Source organism: Anolis sagrei, chromosome 1 (assembly GCF_037176765.1).
Source record: "Anolis sagrei isolate rAnoSag1 chromosome 1, rAnoSag1.mat, whole genome shotgun sequence".
Lineage (NCBI taxonomy): Eukaryota > Metazoa > Chordata > Lepidosauria > Squamata > Dactyloidae > Anolis > Anolis sagrei.
The window spans coordinates 27,509,502-27,531,588 of record NC_090021.1 but is presented as its reverse complement, the minus strand read 5'-3'; the positions used below and the strand labels follow the sequence as shown (position 1 = coordinate 27,531,588).

The 22,087-nt window shown below is 37.9% G+C and overlaps 1 protein-coding gene across 1 annotated transcript in view; it reads right to left on the bottom strand.

Moving 5' to 3' along the window:
- SRBD1 (S1 RNA binding domain 1) overlaps positions 1 to 22,087 on the bottom strand; it is a 191,763-nt gene that overhangs the window by 102,611 nt on the left and 67,065 nt on the right. The window contains exon 15 of the mRNA XM_060754400.2: positions 11,584 to 11,675. Within this exon, the coding sequence (XP_060610383.2) occupies positions 11,584 to 11,675 (92 nt within the window). The remainder of the gene's footprint in view (positions 1 to 11,583; positions 11,676 to 22,087) is intronic.

The following is a 22,087-nucleotide window of genomic DNA, read 5'->3' as shown; positions in this document are numbered from 1 at the left end:
GACTCATATAAGCCAGTTCAAAGAAGATAATGTGAATTATCTGCTTTGGTAATCTGGATTATATGGCAGCGTAGATCCTGCCTGAGTTTCTGTGGGAGAGTTTCCTAACCGGAAAGCAGTCGCCCCTTGCATGTCCTTACACAAGGGCACCTTTTCATGCTACAAAGTGTATGACTCCACTTTAGATGCCATTGGAACATTTTATGGAGATGAACTTTAGGAAGGGACATCTAGAATTCTCAAATTGAGAGCTTTAGTTCCACACCAAACTACAAATCCCAGGATTCCACAGTTTGTTGACATTGTAGGTGGTATAGTCCACTGTCGACCAGCTCTTACCATTAGGAAGTTCTTCTAAATGTTTAGATTCCACTTAAACATTCAAAGAAACTTCTGTTTGGCAGAGGACTATGCTGCCTTGGAGTGTGGTGGAGTCTCCTTGTCTGGAGGTTTTTAAGAAGAGGCTGGACAGGCCTGGGATTCCATTTTAGTCTGTCAAAGGTGCTTTGAATGTATGTTCCTCCATAGGAAGATATTGGATTGGATGGCCCTTGCGGTCTCCTAAAACTCTATGAGTCTATGATTCTAGTTAAAATGGAATCCCAGTGCTACAACTCTGTAGCAAGAAAGAGCCTCAGAAGTTCCTGGGACAGAGAGAAAGGTTTCCCCTAAGGATCTTATAACTCAGGAAGGATCATAAAGGGATACACTCTGTTTGTGAAAAGGCTTCCTTAGTAGATTGTATATACAGTTCCAAGACAATAGGAACTGGGTCACTCATCTGGACAGGACAACTTCGTTGCTAGCACAAAGCACAGGGAAAGTGGCTCGTGGAGAAATGCTGTCAGTTAGATTCTAACAACTAACTTCTGGCACATGGCAAGACAAGTCACAGCTTTCAAGCTGGACACAAGTGCCCAAACCCTGACTGCTAACTGGTCAGGAAAGACAGTACATCTTGGAGGCATTGCAGTCCAGAAACAAACGGCAAGTGTGCAATCTCTGTTTTAACAGGTGAAACGGAAATTAAAATGAAAGTGTCCCTCTGTGCATCACTGCACTAACGTACAAAAGTAGTACAGACAAGCTTTACTAAGGAGATGTCTTTTGACACAGGCTGGTATAAATGCCCTTGTCGGTAAGAGGAAATGCCCTTTCCTATCTTGCTCTGTGTCAGAAGAAATCTTTGTTCTGTGGCTTGTCTATATTTCTTTCTGTGAGTTGGTGCAATGAAGCACACAGAGCTGCTAGCTTGGTTTCTTTGCTGTGAAAGAAGCAATAAACCAGATTAAAGGGTGAAGGGAGAGAGAAGAAGTCATTCTGCCATTAACTGAAACATACAATGAAAACCACGTTTATATTCTGAAATGGCTGGAATTGCTAAAACAATGTCGCAGTTGCCAAATGAAACGCATGGGCTAATCTTTCTAATAATTGTACTACATCCTAACAGTAATCATGATACTCAATTTTAAGGCAACTTTTCTCCTGGAATTAGGAAGCAATACAATTGCTTTAGGTTATTATTATGAAGATTTTTTTTAAAAAATTGTATGTGTTTTCTCCTCTTCCTTCAGTAGCAGTAGTAAAATGTCCTACCACCCAATCAATTAATTACTGCCTTTGCTGTAGAAGTCATCAAGTTAATGAGGAATATGTTTATATATGTGATGACACATTTTTTCTGGTCATTTCTGGAATCTCATTGGTGCTCCAATGCAATGCACTGGAGCATTGAGCATACCCAAATACCTGGGAGTTACCCTGGACTGTTCTCTGACCTACAAGAAGCACTGCCTGAATATCAAGCAAAAAGTGGGCGCTAGAAACAATACCATATGAAAGCTGATTGGCACAACCTGGGGATCACAACCAGATACAGTGAAGACATCTGCCCTTGCTGCCGAGTACGCATGCCCAGTGTGGAACACATATCACCACACTAAAACAGTGGATATGGCTCTTAATGAGACATGCCGCATTATCACAGGGTGTCTACACCCTACACCACTGAAGAAATTATACTGCTTAGCCAGTATTGTACCACCTGACATTCGCTAGGAAGTAGCAGCCCATAGTGAAAGGACCAAGGCAGTGACATCTCCGGCCCATCCTCTGTTCAGATATTAGCCAGCACGCCAACGCCTTAAATCAAGAAATAGTTTTCTAAGATCTACAGAGATACTCGCAATAACACTTTAGCAAGCGAGAGTTCAAAAGTGACAGGCTAAAACCCGTAACCTCAACCCATGGCTGATACCAAATGAGAGACTCCCTCCTGGACACACAGAAGACTGGGCGACTTGGAAGGCACTGAACAGACTGCGCTCTGGCACCACGAGATGCAGAGCCAGCCTTAAGAAATGGGGCCACAAAGTGGAGTCCACAATATGCAAGTGTGGATAAGAGTAAACCACAGACTGCCTATTACAATGCAGTCTGAGCCCTGCCACATGCACAATGGAGGACCTTCTTATAGCAACACCAGAAGCACTCCAAGTGGCCAGCTACTGCTCAAAGGACATTTAATATAAAGCCAAGTTTCCGACTTTGTGAGGGTTTTTTGTTCGTTTTTTAAAAAATACATTACAACTGCACCCTTGGTTTGCTCCTGATATGATAAACAAACACATTTTTTGTTTGTATTATCCAATTATTTTGTATGTAAAAGGTATGAGACAGCCTCACGTTGCTTTTAAAGGATATTGTGCTGTGTTAGAATAAAGATTTATTTCTTGACACCTCATCCAACAGTGGCAAGCCAGACACTATATTCTGTATACTACTTTTAAAATGGGAAATGCGAATTAAGAAAGGGGAGTGGTATGATGTGTCAAAGTATAGCTCAAGCACAATGGCCACAACCCAGAGAAACTCAAGTATGCTCAGGTTACACGGAAATCGGTGAGATGAAATTACACCATTAAGCACTTAACCCCTATCCATTTCAATGGGACTTGAACTTGATAACTTGCTCTGAGTGGCTATCAGCCAGAAAAATGTAGTGGCTAATAACAGCCAAGGGAAAGTTAAAGGCAAGGAGCCACCTTACGAAAACTTGATAGCACCAAGGGAATGTTGAGAGTACTTGGCAGCAAAGGCACAAAGCCACTTACAATTTTTTTAAAAAGAGCTAGAGGGGAAATATCTCTGGAGCAAGTGCTGCAAATGGGTTAGGTTCGTACTGAGCAAAGGCAGTCAATGAGCCACCTGAGTATTACAAAACGGTAGGGAAAATGTGTGAGATTTGAAAATGGCATTAAAACTTCTCCAGTGAAACAGGGAGGGAGGCAGAAGTACAGGAGGAAAATACCTGGCTTGGCAACAGCACATGGATCTCAGGATCACAGTCAATCACAACTTAAAACATGAGCCAGTCATGTTGTGCGGATGCAAAAAAAGGCTGATGCAGTTTTAGCCTGCCTTAACAGAACCATAGTTTTGAAGCCAAAGGAAGAAGTACTTCCACCCTGTGGAAATTGAGCACTCCAGGAAGTGCAAGTGAATGAAGTAGATTTTGACTGAATATTAGAAGAAACATCTTAATGGCAAGAAGAGTTTGATAGAGGAATTAATTACCTAGGAGGAGGAGGGGGGGGGGGGCTTCTGAAGGTTTTTAAGCAGCGGCTCAATAACCCATCTTTTATGGGTGCCCTCGGTGGTGCAGTGGGTTAAACTCTTGTGCCGGCAGGACTGAAAACTGAGAGATCAGAGGTTTGAATCCAGGGAGAGCGAGGATGAGCTCCCTCTTTTAGCTCCGGCTCCCCATGCAGGGACATGAGAAAAGCCTCCCACAAGGATAGTAAAACTGGGCAACATCCTTGCAGATGGCCAGTTCTCTCACACCAGAAGCAACTTGCAGTTTCTCAAATCACTCCTGACACGAAGAAAGGGGGTGCTCAAACTATTAGTTTTCTGCTTGACACAAAAGGTTCACCTGGATGAACTAAAAGCCTATCTCCACAATTATGATTCTGTTTTTCTACATTTACCATTACCTAGGATCCCAAAGATTTTGTCCTGCCCTCAAGAAGAAGAAGAACAGTCTTCCCTTTGGGGAGAGAAGGTGATCTAGAAATAAAGATCATTATTATTATTATTATTATTATTATTATTATCCATAGCAAAGGAGTAAGGGGGAGCAAAGTAAATTCAGTAATAGTCAGACAAGAGGGCCATAATTGAAAAAAATGGCAAACAGAAGCACAAAAATACCAGATTCAGTCCTCACATTTCAAGTCTAAAGACGTTTAGGTAACAGGAGTGTGAAATGAATACACAGACACATGCACAGCCAAGATTGGGAAAATGCTGTTTTTTCATACTACAATTCCCAGAGTCTCTTATCCCACTGGGCAGTTGCCATGTTGGTTCAGAGATAGACAATTATAGTCAAAAACTATTTTCTTTTTAACTTCATTGTGAGCTTCAGAGAATTGCTACCAGTGTAAAAGACAACTGCAGACTGACCTAATGCAAGGCAGTTTCAATATTTCTATTGCCGTTCCTTCCTCTTGATAAATAAGGTTCCCTGGCTTTTTGTTTTCTTTTAGTGGAAATAGAAGGAGAGGAATTGACAGGGAAAGGGGCTCATGCTTCACCTATTTGGGCTCATCAAACACTCCCACCAAATGCTCAACAGGAACACTTGAGGGGCTTAAATAGCTGGGAGGGACTGCACAGGTTCAAATGTCATAATCTTTCCTCCTTATTAAATACTAGGATTGATTTATTGTTGTTGTTTTTTGTATTAAAATGTTTGTCTTTCTTTGTTCCTATCCCTTACAATGAATGAAAGCTGCATCCAGGAAGGGGCTGATGGACTTTAATTTCAAGTAATATCTCATCCAGCATCTGTAAGAAACATGTGGGTCAATGTAGTACAGAAGCAACAGAGAGAAAATTCCTATCCTTGTTTTTCTTAAACAACAGCTGCTCTGTATTATGGTGCGCTTATCAGTACAGTTTCATATTAACGAAAGATTTCATTCTCCTTCAGGAGTCTACAAATCTGCGAATGAAAACATTTGGGATGTTCACAATGTACAAAAATTATCATCTTTCCAACCACTGTGTTCTACTATTCTACTTGGAAGTCCTTAGCTCTCCTTTTTATTCCTTTCACAATTCTCTCATCACAAAAATGTTGACTGCTTGGTAGTTGGGACAGAATACTCATCCTTGTAGTTTCTGTAAGCCTTAAATAATAGGAGAAGGAGAAGGACAAATGCTACTACTACAACAACATCATCATCAACAACAACAATAATTTGTTACCCACCTCTCCTTTTGGTACAACATAATTAAAACCCACAAATAAAATATAATACCATTAAACTGTATACATAAAAATACACAGAACTAAGATTAACACCAATAGCAACAAAATGTAAAGTTATAATTCATAGTTTAAAATTATCTGGGTAGGCCTGCTGAAAGGAATAAGTCTTTAAGACACAGGTAAAGTATCTAAAGTTTGAACTTTAGATCTGGAATCTTGGTGCCTCTCGCTCCCCAAAGAGAAATGTGGAACCTTTCTGAAGATAAACTCAAATACGAGGGCTCCCACATTTCCATCTCACATTCCCACTCATGTTTCATCTGCAAGAGCCCTCTCATAAGACTTGTAGTTCTTGGGCAACCCTTAGAGAACTAACACTCATATCATCCTACTACTATGGTAGCAAGGGAGATAATGAGCCATTATAGGGCTTCAGTTTTTTATTCAGTTTATTTTTAAAAATCTGCATTCACCATAGTTTAGCAAAGGATCAGATAGTGATGAGCTACAAATTCATACAGTCCAGCAGTCATTACATGGGGCTAAAGTACCACATAACATTAGAAATTTGTTTCCCTCTTTCCTTCCAATTCTACTTTCTTTTACAAAACTATAAGCCTGAGGTTAAATATTATGTAAAGGACTTTGAGAGATTTGCAGCTGGAGGGCTGGGTATAAATGTTACAAAACAACAAACAAACATTCTCAAGTCTAAGCTTCCTTTACGCTCCAATGTCCTTTCCTCAACAAACAGAGAGCTTCTCCTACTTTGTAAAGCACCACAAACATGGACTATATTGAATAAAGAGCAATCCCTGGTAAATTTTTATCTGCTTTTAATTATGTTCAAGAACATAGCCAGAAAATATCAATTGTTTTCAAAAGGCTAGTATAATACTGTATATACTTGTGTATAAGGGGACCCAATCGCCCATATGTCAAACCCAAGCCTTTAGAGCCATGTCATTTTATGTGGCCCTTCCGATGCTAGACTACAACTCCTGTATTCCTCATTATTATATTCAGTAACATGTGGAAACCTGCAACCTTTTCTGTTTAATCAGGACAGTGGGGATTGTATTTTGATACAAGCCATAATAATAATAATAATAATAATAATAATAATAATAATAATAATAATAATAATTCAACAGCCAGAAGAGTGTCTGCTGTGGACTCATCTTGTTGTGTATATAATAATAATAATAATAATAACAACAACAACAACAACAACAACAACAACAACACTATGGACTCATCTTGTTGTGTTTCAAATAATAATAATAATAATAATTCTATCCCACCACCATCTCCCCAAAGGGGCAGCTAACAAGAAGCCAAGCCCAAGAATTACAAGCAAGGAAAATAAAATACAAACGAGCAAATAATAACATCAAAATAAAAAGCAACAAAAACAAAATATATAATAAAACAATGCAAAATAAAATGGTAGTGAAATTAGAGCATAGTGGGTGGGCCAAATGCCAAGGGTAAAATTTATAAAAGCCTTGTGAATATGATGTATGACTTTAATTACTTTATCACATTGCATCATGTGATGGGAGCCAGCCAGCTAAAATTGGCATATGCCAATTTTAGCCCAGGTCGCCCACAGAGCTGGCTGGCTCCCATCACATGATGCTTTGCTGACTCCGTGGGTGAAGGAGGGCAGAGCTGGCGCATGTCGCTGGCAGGGCAACACAGGAGAGTTCCCGTATTGCCATTAAATCTATGGGGGAAGCCACGCGTTCATGCTTCTGCCCATGTGATTGCACTCCCATGGATCCAGACAATGCAGTGCATGGGGTGCTGGAGTCCCCATGTCCCTCTCCATGCGGAGTGCCACCATGACCAGTCATCCGATGAGGTGGTAGGATGTCTTTTAACTTTTCCCCAGCCTCAGAGCCACAAGTGCCATTGGGCTGCAATTCCCATAATCTCCATTCAGGATGGTGGATAATCAAGTAATCAAATTGTCATTCAATAACATCTGGGGATTCAAGTTGGATAAAAACCTAATGTAGAACTCAAGGGCAGGTTTTCAACCAAAATTATGAATTTTGATATGACTCATGGATAAGTCAAGGCTAATTCCATAGAAAGGAAAAAGCACCAGCACTACTTCAGGGGCTCATCTGACCCTGGACCACTACCATTATAATGTAATGGCATTCAAAAATGTCAGCAGCAGCACTATGGCTGAGAGAGTAAACTTCTTTTAGTTTCTCCCTAAACTGACTAAGCTCCTGCCTTTCACTACTCCAAGAAGAGATGGTTCCTTGTTTTCATAAAAGGTAAATTACAGTATTTACCTTGACCTGTGGATAAATCAACCAGGGTTCTTTGGTTGACCTTTTGACTAAGACTTATACATGAGTGTATGCAGTAATCTGAAGTTTTCATCCCACATGCATGCAAATATATCACTTACATTTCTCATTATATGACCAAACAACAGTTGATAAGTCCCAGTGAGATACATGTGAGGAAAAAGACAACATCTCCTTTGTAGAGTCTATGCTTTATATCCAGAAGGTCCAGCACTCAATCTTTGGCACCTCTGAGAAGACATTGTTGTGAAAATGTCGTATCAGCTAATATTGACACTGCAGAACTATGTTGGAGATTACTTTGTTTTAGCATAAAGAAGCTTTCCATTGGTTGGTGTTACACATTCACATATGTTGATCGTGGCCAGTCAATATCTATCTGAAATTACCTAGAGCAGCTCACTTGCTCTCAGCAACAGATCCTTAGACTTGAAAAAAGTAATACTTGTGGACCTCCTCACAGCAATATTGGACTTTGCTAATGTTGGGGGAGGGAAAGGTGAACCGAGTAACAATAATCTATTCTCTTTTATTTGAGACTATCCATTTGGTAGGGTCTTTTAAAAAATCAAATAAAAAGAACATTATGTTAAATAAAAGCATATGTGGCCTTAAAATAGAATGGAAATCTGAATTATACAAGCAGCAAAAATGGACATAAAAAATCAATACTCCACGAGTAATTATCATTTTAAAAAATCCCTTAATCTGATTGTATATTTATTAAAACCCTTTATTAGACAAAGATCAATTTGCTTTATTTTAAGGGGCTCAGCTCCCCCATTCCTCCTCCTCCTCCTCTCTAATTTTTTACTGAGAGAAAATGTTAAAGTGGCAAACCATGTTAGGATCACTGTTATCTTGTGTGACGCTTGCAAAGCCATTTTAAAAATTTAACTCCAAATGTCACACTTCATCATGCAGCTGTCAGCCATTGTTGCTTCTTAATGTGTTGAATTAAATTGTGTAGACACCAAGTTTGACATGTGTTAACGCAACAATTAAAACAAAAAGGGGGAGAAAGTCCCATTCCATGCACACTGAGGATTGACAAAAGCAAACAAAAATGGAGAACTAGTAAGAAAAACACATTTCGAAACTAATTGCACCACTGACTAGATATCTTCCTAAGCCTAGATGTGATGGGCCAAGGGCTGTCACTTCTCTCAAGAAGGAAGCATTTTAACAGCACCTAACTACATACCTGGATTTTCCTCATTGTTCAATACAGGCTTCCAAGTAACTTGAGGAACAACAACTAAAATACCTTGTGGATTTTATTATTTACATATACGATTAAGTGCAGAGCTTTTGAAGAACTGGTTCTATCTAAAACAAAGATGGAATTCATGATTGCAAGGTAAAGGATTGTAAGGAGCAGGTTGTTACAAGTTCATGGCAAAGTTGGGTTGCTGGGTTGCAACTCCTTTTTGCTTTGAGGATCTACAGCCCCTTGCCAATGGAGTGAAAAGAGCAATAGACTTGGTAGGATAGCAACATGCTTTATCTCACTTGGACATTGGTCCTGGCAAGGAGGGGGGGGGGGGCAGGAATCAATCTTTCCTCCGTGAATTTGGATAAAAGAATGGAAATCAGCTCCTGGGACCTTCCAGGAGTAAAAAAGATCCAGACAGAACAGAAGGGAGAGAACAGCAGGGAGTGGAAATACAAAGAGAGTGAGGAAAAATAAAGCCTTAGGTTGTAAACATAACTACAAAATGATTACATCCTCGGAAACTCAAAGTGGTGGACTGGTGTTCCTTATAAGCCATTCTCTACTGGCTCATGGCGAGATTATTAGTGTGTAGGCAGATAAAATAATAACATAACATAAATATCATACCAGTCCCTGGCATGCTGGAAGGGTGGGTGTCAGTCCTCTACATGGTGCTTTGAATGTGATTTTCCTGCTTCTTGGCAGGGGGTTGGACTAGATAGCCCGCGAGGTCTCTTCTAACTCTATGATTCTATGATATAACTTAAGAAACATTCATTTTTCAGCCTCATGCATAGATACAGTAGGTCCTTGGTATCTACTACAGTCAGATTCCAGATCCCCACATGACTACCAAAACCTGAAGATGCTCAAATCTCATTATATACAATGGTATAGTAAAATAGTGTCCCCGATATAAAATAGAAATATTGGAGATTGAGATAATCTGGAGAGGCCCTGCTCTCGATCACGCCTCCTTTGCAGACGTGGTTGGTGGGGACGAGAGACAGGGCCTTTTCAGTGATGGCTCCTTGGCTGTGAAACTCCCTCCCCAGCGATATTAAATCACCCCCTTCCCTCCTAACTTTCAGAAAAAAAGGTGAAAACGTGGCTTTGTGATCAAGCCTTCGGAAACAAATACAGTGCAGTTGATGGTTTGGATTCATGTGTAACGATCACTGGAATGGCCTGACCTTGATTGTGGATAATGTGATTTTATAGCTGCAAGTGGTATTGTTTATGTTTTAATTGCTTTTAACCTCGTTTAGATTTTCAAGTGAATGTTTATTTAACTGTTGAATTGTTTAAGGCATTGAATTTTGCGTATGCTATAAGCCGCTTTGAGTCCCCTTTGGGGTCAAGAAAGATGGGATATAAATATAGTAAATAAATAAGGTTTATGCATAGGATTAAAAAATATTTTCAAGCCATGGTTGGCTGAATCTGTGAATACAGAGGGCCAACTGTACATATAACAGCAACACACTGTATTATTCACATTGGTAAGGCATCTTTTAAAAATCATACTGAACAGAACATACCGAATGGGCTTATAATAGATGTAAACAAAGAGCTGAATATCCCAAATATAATGAAAAGAAATTCAATACTGGGGTTGAAGAAAGCCTAGAGAGGGATTAATTGATTTAGACATAAGATAGCTTATTTAGAAAAGAGTTAAATAGCATGGAGTGATTGGATGAATGAAATATAGGTACAAAGGAACAAGAAATGACAAATACAAAGATCAGTGAGGATATTATGGTGGAAAAAAGCAAGGATGAAAACAAAAAAAGAGATGAAAACATATCAGAATGTTTTAACAGCTAGAGGGTTTTTCTTTAAGTATCCCTTAAAAATAATTCTGGAAGCATTATTATAAACAAGAGAACAGCTGAGGTTACATTCCCAAAGAGTTGTAAACACAATGTACATTATGTAAGCACATATATGCTTTTGACCACCACTAGAACTCTCTAACCCAAAGACTTCACACACACAATAGCTGCTCTTGCACTTATATTTCTGGCTACTGCTACCAAGTCCCTTTCACACTACAGCCTTGCAAGTCCCATAGTTCACATCTTTTTCCTTTGTTGTAGCACATGCTGCTGAGAGGAAGCAAACATCAATGTCAGAGTTTCAAGAGAGACACAAATTATGTCAGCTTTTCAGAGAATGCTGGATGCCGTCTGTACCAGATCTCTCTATATGTGGTAGCACCTTTACCATTTTGACATTCATATCCTCACGGTGAGACACAAGTGTCTTGAGAGAGAGAGAGATTGTTTAAACAGGATCACAATTCTTTGTTAACTCCCTGACTGATGTGACTCCTACTTAAGGAGCAGTAAAAATATTAACATAAAGCCTTGTCAAATATACTGAAAATATTGCTTGACATGTCATACGCTAGAGGCAACAGGTATAGTATAAATAGTGTTCAACAGATTTCGTTTGGATAATACATGCATCATAACCAAATTATGTTCTGGATCATCTGAAGTAAGGAATTATGAAAAACCCATTATCTAAGGAAGTGCACCCATTTATAATTTGTTTCTAAAACCATGCAGATTTCAGTGCATAAAGAATGTGTGAAATGAAAATTATGGTGAGGTATAAATGACAGCAAAATTCACTCCATTGTTTTCTTCACCTCCAACTTTTATAATGCCGTCTTGCTATATTTCAATATTTGTAACACAAACATATGCTCTAATTGTTATGCCATTAAGAAAGTAACCAACCATTACCTGCACTTCGTAAGTTGGGATCTAAATCAGGCATCTCTTTACAAGCTTCTGGGCTGACACTGTATATAGATGCACCCGCCTCATTGGTAATGCTGCAAAACAGAAAGCAAATGATCAAAAACATGTTGAACCCATTGAATGGGGCAGAAGACGATTTCTTGCATTTTAAAACAGCTGTAATACTTTGTACATCGCGAAGTACCCACATATATACAAATGCTGTGTTTAAAAATAATAATACAGGAACAAACCTCACAATAAACTGCATCAGCCACTACATGACAGCCCTCCTTCAGTAAGATCCCAAGCTGGTATTCTAAAGCATATTCATATTCAAAAGTAATTTGAACTGAAATTATTTATTTTCAATTATTTGGAATCTGAGCTAGAAGTCTATACTGGGTGTGCTTTGACATTGAGAAATGCTTGAAAATGCGTATCATTTGTTGCATTTGTATTTGAGTTTGATATATGTGTGTGTGTGTGTGTATATATGTGTGTATGTATGTGTGTGTGTATATATGTGTGTGTGTGTGTGTGGTGATGATGATGATAATGGCAAATTAAATCCAGCATATATACCTTGTTTGCTGTGTCAAACTGTGTTTTTGTGTCAGTTTAATAATAATAATAAAACTTTATAGACCGCCCTCTCTCCCTGAGGAGACTCTGAGTGGTTTACATCACAAAAAGGCAAATATTCAATACCCAGACAAATGCAAAAAACCAATTACAATAATGCAATAAAATAAACATAGTAATGACAGTGAACTATATAAAAATAGACGTTGAAATGAAAAACAAGATACAAATAATCACATAGAAACAGGTTCCACTAATCACATACTCAAAATTAAAACATCTCAAATGATAAAAACAATTAAACAAAAGGGAAATTGGCTGATTGTAGTTGTTCTTGAAGTGTACCCAAGTGAAAGACTGCAAGCATAAATACACCGAAGGGTTGAGTGTGTTATTTTTGCAGCTGAATAAAAACCGATTGCACTACTGTTAGCTACATTGCCAGAATTATATTTTAGAGTTTCAATGTAGCCACTCAGAACTGACTAGTATACATGTAAATGTGTCAAGATCACTTTCCACAGATATTACCTATCTTTTATTTTTACGATTACAATAATTTTTCTTTGGTTTTTATTATAGTTTTATACACACACCTGAAGATCCTGTGCCCAGGAATTGAGGAAGTCGTTACATTTATCGTGACAAAAACATACAGTCTTTGCAATATAGTGGGATACGCACTGTTCACATTCAATGCTACATGACATGAAATCTTAATGCATTTAAAAATAGATCTAATGAAAATAAAGATGTCTAAATATGCAACTGAATGAACCTCTGTCCTAAAGCATTTTGGAAATTGAAAAAGAGCTAAACAGTCATCCAATACCCCTTTATTTAATTGTTTTCGGTGTTACGTTATATTATTTACCTAAGCCACATCTATGCCAGCAATAAGATATGAATCCCTTTTCACCGGAACAATACTAATCAGTTCTGAATGGTTACACAGAAATTCTAAAATATAATTCTGGCATTGTAGTTAACTGTAGTGCCATCAGTTTTTATTCAGCTGCAAAAATAACACACTCACCCGTTCAGTGTATATATGCTTGCTGTCTTTCAAACACACACACATATATCAAACTCAAAACACAAATGCAAAAAGTGATATGCATTTTCAAGCTTTCCTCAATGTCAAAGCACAGCCAGTTCACAAAACTGTGACTTTCTTTTAAGAAGAAGAAGCTGTATTCTGTTATTATTCGGTCTCCCCACAAGGCACTGTGACTTTTTCCCCTACAGCTGTCTCCTCTAAAGGCAACCAGAGTCACAACATCAAGTCGAGGGCCAATCTCAACATACAAAGCGACCAAATCCAAGCTACAAACGTACAAGGCAGGAGTATCAATTTTCCTTGGTTTAAGGCACACTGAAATGCCCCCAACGCTTTCAGAAAGAGTCAGATATGAAAGCAGACTGAAATAACCATCAAAGCTGAACAGTATTTGTAATATATATAAAAAAACTTAGCTTGGAATTTATAAAGAGAGGATCCGCTAGAAGAAAATGAACTCCTTTCCCTCGACTATTGAAAAACTTTCAGACTGAATATCATTGAAGGAAAACAATGGCATTTCTGTTCATGGCAAAGAACCAGCCCTTAGAAAAGATCTACAGGTCGGAGCTGAGTTTTTAATTCATGTAGTCAAAGACGAAGTAGAGCACGGATGCTCAAATTGCTTAATATATGTGTATATATAATTTATAATATGATATGCTTGCACAGATTAATAATGTATATCAATAACACACACACATTTTCCCAGTGCAACCAAATTACAGGATGAAATCAAAAAGCCAAAATCAAAAAGCCAAAATATTTTAGATAACTGCAATACTTTCAAAACACTCTGCCTTCTAAGAATTCACAGAGAAATGTAGCTTAGAAAAATAATAGAGGAATGATTAACTTTTTAGAAGCAGCTGAAACAAACACCATTCCTTACATTGCACTTTTCCTACTTTTTTTGTTTTGTTTTTGTTTTCCAAGTCTCTGATTCACAATAAAATTGATATTGATTATCCTGTTTTGAAAAGTTATTTTTCCACACTCAAAGGATATTGCAGTGCCATCACTGAAAAATACTTTAGAGTGCTAAAAACCCTAATTAAGTTTCTTTCTGAACTCTAGTGAAGACAGAAAGTGCTCACAAAAAGCTCAGAATGTTGCTAAATATTCTGCTGGAAAAATCTACAAACAGGTTTGAATGTACAAATCGAACTACTGGTCAGTTTCTCTGAGCACTCTTGCCAAATACATATGGACATGATTGATAACATTTTCTAAAATTCATCAAAATTGCCTAAATCTAGTTAATTTGACCTCAAAATGGTGTAACAATAAAAAGTAGATAACAATAAAAATAACAGATTTTCAAAATGAGATAAAAATATGTAATGAACTTTAAAATTTGTTAAAAAGTCTAAATGTAACCAATACCTTATTGATTTTCCGCACTCAATATCTGAGTAATTTAATCAATGAATATTGATCAATTCGCTACTGTACCTGACATCACTCCAATAAGAAAAATAATAATCCACTCCTATCTAAAGACTTTTAAATTAGATGCTTACACATAAACAAAATCATAGACACAAACAAACACTAAAATGGTTTTACAGGGGGAAAATGTTATTTATTCCATGTGCATAGTTTTGACCATTTTCCCCATGTGATTGCAGATACAAATTGGATAGCAATGCTCAGCCATGCATGTCATTCATTTTATAATATGCAGATCAAGAAAAGTGGTTTATTGCCAAGCCTTCAAAAATCCCATATACACAACTTGTACATTCCAATGTAGAACACAAACTACCATGCAAGAAGTTGATTTCGGTGCCCTTTTGGGAAGACAAAATGTAGCCAACCGCAGAGGGGAAGATTAAAGACGTAACCAAATCTTTATTTTTGCAAAGGTGAAGTATAATTTCTGCTGAAAGTGCATCCCCTCCAACAAATGCAATTACATTTATTGCAGTTCAATTTTGAGAACGCCCTCATGAAACAGAAGGCTACTGTGAATGAACAGAAGAACAAGTTTATAACAAATGCATTTGTTTCCCCCTTTCTTAGCCAGCGTTTTATAGAGGTGCTGTGATTTATTTCTAAATGGCACCAGCAGGCTTGCCAGTGTGAATTAGGGGAAATAGAGCATTCGTAATCACTGCGATCACAAGTATATATTTCAAGCAAAGTGGGGGGAAATAGTTGGGAATGCCATTGTTCCAGTCAGTGCTCAAAATGGTCTGAATAGAATGCTGTTCCATTCTTTTCAGGGGATGGTAGCAAACACCAAAAACTATTCTACTTCTTTTCAATGGATATAATTTTAAATTGTTTTATGTTCATGTACATAAGTTAAAGGTCTTTGGGCATAAATATTTTAATTAAATGAAAGAATACCACAGAGTTTCTATCACACTATGATTCAGGTCACAGCGGACACTATGAGCCATAGGGAGAGGCAGATAAACAACAACAACAACACAAGGAAAACAGAATCAAATGGATATTAACTAGATCTATCTTTTAAAACTAGGTTGTTATTATTATTATTATTATTATTATTATTATTATTAATATTATTTCTTCAATGCCATTGTCCATTCTACGGAACCTTGAGATTTGAAGTTCAGTGCCTCTAGCTGACAATTCCCACCCTAAACTGCAAATCCCAGCTAAAGAAGAATCATAGCACTTTATAAGAATCTGTCCCTTAGGACACTGAGTGATGCCAAAACCCAACTGGCAACCATCACCCAGAGGACCTTTTCATCAGCTGCCCCACGACTGTGGAATGACCTGCCAGCTGAAGTAGCTGTCGGAATTTGAAACACATCTGAATACTATCTCTTCCGGCAGGTCTACCCAGCCAACTCTGAATCATGAGTTTTTAATTTGCATTCTATTGCCACTATGTTGATTTGGTGTATGTGTTTGGTGTATTATTTTTTATAATTGTGTGTTATACTGTTGTTTTAATTGTTTTAAGTGTTAACCATTTAATTGCTGTTTTTATATGTTATTGTATTTGTGTGGGCACCAAGATGTGCCTTTTTGTAAGCCGCCCTGAGTCCCCCCTCAGGGGTTGAGAAGGGCGGGGTAGAAGTATACGAAATAAATAAATAAATTTTGATCTATGTATTTTATTGTATGCATTTTATGTTCATATGTTTTGACTTTGTTGTATCTCGCCTCGAGCCATTAGGAGAGGCAGATACCAAATAAAATGCATATTACTATGATGATGATGACAATGAAGGAGTGTGAAATTGCCCCAGATGAGGAATATTGCCAACACAGAATTGAGCTGAATTCTTTAAATAAAAATAAGAAAAAATCCATATCAGATGGCTCAGATATCAAAGGTGGCCAGAACAGTCTTTGCACAATTAAAACTTGTACACCAGCTGCAACCATACCTTGAGAAGCCAGACTTGGCCATGGTAGTCCATTCCTTGGTTACATCCCACCTAGACTACTGTAATGGGCTCTATGTGTGGCTGCCTCTGAGTATTCAGAAACTTCACAACTAGTCCAAAATCTGCAGTCAGGTTGCTCACAGGTGCTGGACCTAGGGAGTACCACCACCACCACCACCCCGCTATAGCAACTACATTGGCTGCCAATATGTTTATAGGCCCAATTCAAGTTGCTGGTTCTGACCTTTAAAACCCTAAACAGTTCAGATCCAATTTACCTATCTCACCACAACTCCTCATACCAACCCATCCAAGTATTAAGATCTTCCAGAGAGGCCCTTCTCTCGTTGCTGCCACCATCTCAAATGCGGTTGGCGGCGATAAGAGAGGGCCTTCTCGGTGGCCGCCCCAACCCTCTGGAACTCCCTCCCCAATGAGATTAAAACAGGCCCTTCCCTGACATCTTTTATAAAACAGCTGAAGACCTTCCTGTTCAAGCAAGAATTTAATGAAGAAATCTAATCTGAAATGACAGGATGGCTAACTTGCAGTGACTCGTCAATTATTTTAATTGACGAGTCCCTGCAAAAATAGCAATTGGTAAACAATTTTAGAATGTTTATTTATGTCATTCTTATAGATCATTTTATTGTTATATGTATTGTGTTTGTACTGTTTTTAAAATGTTGTGAGCTGCTTTGGGTCCCATTGAAGAAGAAAAGCAGGATATAAATGAAACATCATCATCATCATCATCATATTTCCAGAATAGAATATAAGACAAGGCATATGTATGTACACATCAGCTGCTGGATTTGATAGACTTTTGTCATTCAGGCTATCCGCACTCCTGGTATGAAGAGATGTAAGCACAGAGAGCACATCTGGAATGTAGCTGCCTTTGTCTGACTAGGACAAATTTGGACAATATTGTGGCGTATTGTGATGAGATAAAGATAAAGTACTTCACACATAAACAGATCTGTACAAACGATAAACAAGCAGTACTGAACAGATCAGATTTTAAAGAGGACTGTTAGGGACAAATTCAAGAGATAGAATTAGCAGAGATAAACGTCATCGGGTTTCTAGGATTAATTCAGTCCATATATCTACCCTTTGAAGTTCAATATGTGGAAGACAATGATTTAAAATATCTTTTAAATATATGCAGGAAAGGGTGTTCCTAATCTAGATTTTTAATCTTTTCTTTAGAAAATGGGAAAACTGAGCATGAAATTGGTATTCTCTGTACATCTAACTCATAGCTAGTTACCGTAATAGAATTAATATGTATAAAACGGGTGAACTAAAAACCTTTTTATTGGAACCAGCTTCTATTTGTGTAGAATGTGCTAGCTTTTGAATTTAATGGAACTCTTTCTAAATTATAAACTCATCCTACTTGATGACTAATCCTTACACAATGATAATGAATAGTCCAGTATATTTATTTGCTTAATCGGTTGTTCTGGGCATGTTAGTCCCAGTTTGCAGAACCCATCTACGGTATATATTTTTTCCTATTGTTTTCCTACAAAGATTGGTCCATAAGTCTTTGTGAGGGGAAAGATATACAAGACTTACTAGGAATCTAAAGTCCAGGCCTCATCACACTAGAGAAAAATCAATTAAAATTCAGTATCTGCCTCCTGCAGAATCCTGGGGTTTGTAGTTTAGGGAGGAGTCTTTAGGAAGGAGTCACTAAGCCACAAACCCCAGAATTCTGCAGGAGGCAGATAATGAATTTTAAGTGGATTTTTTCTCTAGTGTGATAAAGTGGCAAGCGTCACATACAGATGAAGTTCATTCAGACAAATATTTCAATTCACAAATAGAGAGAAAACACCAACTTAGGTATCTTAAATGAGGGATTCAAACATTTATTATTATTATTATTATTATTATTATTATTATTTCCGGCATTTTTATCCCATCCTTCTCAAACCCGGAGAGGGACTTGGGACGGTTTACACTCAGCAACAATTTGATGCCACAACATATAATAAATACAACAACATAACAACAATTTAAAAACAATAGATAAAACATTAATTAAAAACAGTTTAAAAACATTATTATCAGCCATTCATAAGAGGATAAGGTTACCAGTATGACAGTGACACAATTCCTCCTGGGCCAGAAGCAACATGTCTTTGAATACACATTGCTTGATGAAGCATGAGGGGGAGGACACAATTATGCTTGTGTCCCACTGGTAGACTTTCTCCTTGTATCTAGTTGGCCAAATGCTTGGCTAGATTTAGTTTCAAAAAGTAGAGCTCTAGCTTGAAAAGAAAGGCTCGGTAAGTTTCAATTGCCCAAGACGTCTACAGAACCTCCATCCTATAACAGTGATTCCCAAGCTTTTTTTTTTTTTTTTGACCAGGGATCACTTGACTAGGGACCAACATTAGTACCAAAAGGGTTACAAATCACATTTTGCTCAACTTTAAATTTGGTTTGGTTATTTAGGGTGCTGATTCAGAAAGTTGCATTGGATAGACCACATCAACTCTAGTTTCTGATACAGAACATATGCCATCCAGTAGTCACCATCAGCTCACCCAGAAAACCATATTTAATAATCTAGAGCCACGAACCTTATTTTAGGTCTCACAGCCCACCAGTGGGCCACAGCCAACAGGTTGGGAACCACTATAATACAACCCTATTCTGAAATGGAGGAAGTTTTCCAAAGTAAGTAGTTCTTACATTAGCTCTTCGTAAATCCAGTTTTAGACCAATACTGTAGGCACCAAGTTTCTAGTTAGAAGGTTTCTCCAACTGGATGAGGTTTTCTATCTTGTTATGTCTTATAATTACAAGTAGCCCAAATACATGAGGTTTTACAGAAACATGTTTAGATGCTTCTGTATAGGCAGTGTTGAATTTAAAAACTGTCAAAACACATTCCAACAAGGGATTGGATTCTTCTAAATCTACTCTTAAAGGCAAAGTGTGCCCCAAGATGAGTGCCTGAGCAACACATTGAAATATTCTTTTAAAACTAAAAGCATTCTAAAAGCTATGCTGGAAACTAGTTTTAAAATAGTTAAACCAGCCATTTCAAAAGTTGAATGCCCAGTAAATCAGAACTGTTTTGGCTGCTCAGTGGGTAAGGAGTTGCAAATTAAGGCACTGATACAGAAAAAGCCCTGATACATGTACTCACTAAACTAACTTCCAGGATATTGGGAAATACAACCAAGCTAATGACCAAAAGCCTGAACAGCAGTCCCGCAGCACCACCCTCAACCAAGAAAGACTGGAAGCACAGCAAGGCAATGTCCCCAAGAGCCAGAAGGATATCAGCAAGGCAATGTCCCCAAGAGCCAGAAGGATATCAGCCAGAAGGATACCATAATCAAAGGTATCGAAAGATCTAGAAGAACAACCAGGGATGCACCCAACCTGTCTAACTCCCAATGTAGGTCATACACAAAGACGACCAAGGTTATTTCTAGCTCATAACCAGGTGTGAACCCAGATTGGGATGAATGCAGGTAATCCATTTCATCTACAAAAGCATAGAGTTATGTTGCCATTACTCACTCTAGGACCTTCCTCCATGTGAACAGAAATTCTCTCATGCGGCATTATATTTTGTCCAATACAGGCAGTCCTCAAGTTACAAACAACTGTAGCTTTTTTTCCGTAGGCTTGTTCTTAAGTTGAATTTGTATGTAAGTCAAAACAAGTATAGTTTTAATTTATTTATGTATATATTTACTGCATTTATATGTCGCCTTTCTCAACCCGAAGGCGACTCAAGGCAGTCTACAGTCGGCACAATTCGATGCCCCCAACAACATAAAATACAATTAAAAACATTAGCATATAGACTATAAAACCATACAAAACAAATAAAAACATAAATCCAGTGTCTTCTTACTAAAATCATTATCTACTTGCATTGTCCAGTCGTTCCGTAGGTCTGTCTTTGCCTGTTACACTGCATTTGCAAATACTTACTCGAAAAGCCAGGATTTAACTTTCTTGAGAAATGTTAAAAGGGAGGAGGTTGATCTAATATTGCTAGGAAGGACATTCCACAGTGGAGGGGCGACCACTGAGAAGGCCCTGCCCCTCGTCCCCGCCAAAAACATCTGTGCAGAAGGCGGGACCAAGAGCAGGGCCTCCCCAGATGATCTTGAAGTCCTAGATGGTTCATAAGGAGAGATACGTTTGGACAGGTAAGCTGGGCCAGAACTGTTTAAGGCTTTAAGTGTAGCTTTAAGTGTAACTCCAGCTATATGTGTGTATGTATGTACACACACACACACACAAGCAAGCTTTTGTTAACATAGGGAAGTGATAGCACCCCTGTAGTGTTTGTTTTGTTGTGTGTGCCCCTGTTCAGAAGATGTCACCTCAATTTCTGTTCCTGTGATCATTGGATTTTGAAAAAATTGGCTTGTTGTAGAAACAAGGATTGGTGATAAAGCTTCATTGGAAACACTTTTTCCCCATGATAACTCTTTCAGGAGTGAAAATCCCTTCTTAGGGGTAGATTTCTCTTACTTCCTATTGTCATACTCTTTTTCTTAACTATGAGTAGTTTGCAAGTTGGATGTTTATAACTCAGGAACTACTTGTATATGTTAAGAGCATTTGTTATGTTGGCTTTCTTTTTAAAAAAAACTATCATACTTCACAACAAATGCATCAGATCAACAGATAACATCAGTCCTCATTGAATTTTGGGATTATAAGAGTTATGTTTACATATTCTCTTCCAAGTTATAAGGACTTTTGAAACATACAATAAAAATAGAAGGAAGAAGAACGTGGCTCTATTCAACGCAAATCTGCTTTCCTTATATGATACTCTTGTACGCAAGACATGGATGGAATTCGAATACACTTATACAAGGTATAGTCAGCTCAAGACAGCAATCCATTTGCACTTCACTAAAAATATTTTATACTTTTCTCATAATCTGGTCTCCATTAACCCATATAAACTTTCAAACATATAAAGTGCACTAGGATTTATTTGAGCACTAATAAACTATTCCATTATCAGTTGTTATTGGGGTTGCTTATACAAGAAAAATAAAAGGAATACTTTGAAACTGCATGCACCTCAACCCAGTTACCAACTCCTATGAAATCGCATTACGCTCACTGCCAGTCCTTTAAAAATGCTGCTTTAGCACCATCTGGTGATTACCAATAGTTACTGCTAGAATTTCTTTTTAAAAAACCAGATAAATTCTAATCTAGGCAACCATTTTTCTGTAGTTAGACAAATATTGGAAAGGTAGCACATTTCCAGATAGAAAGGTAGTAATTAGAAATCGCTAAGCAGCTCTTTCATCTTGAGCTCATTATCTGATTTTTTTTTTTTGTATATTCATTAAAAACAGGTAATAATGTTTGAATAAGTGAAATCAACTTGAGAGATCCACATTCAGGTCTCCAGTGAGCCATGAGATTTGATATCAACCTTGCTTTCTCAGAGTGACAAATCTCACACCCTTTC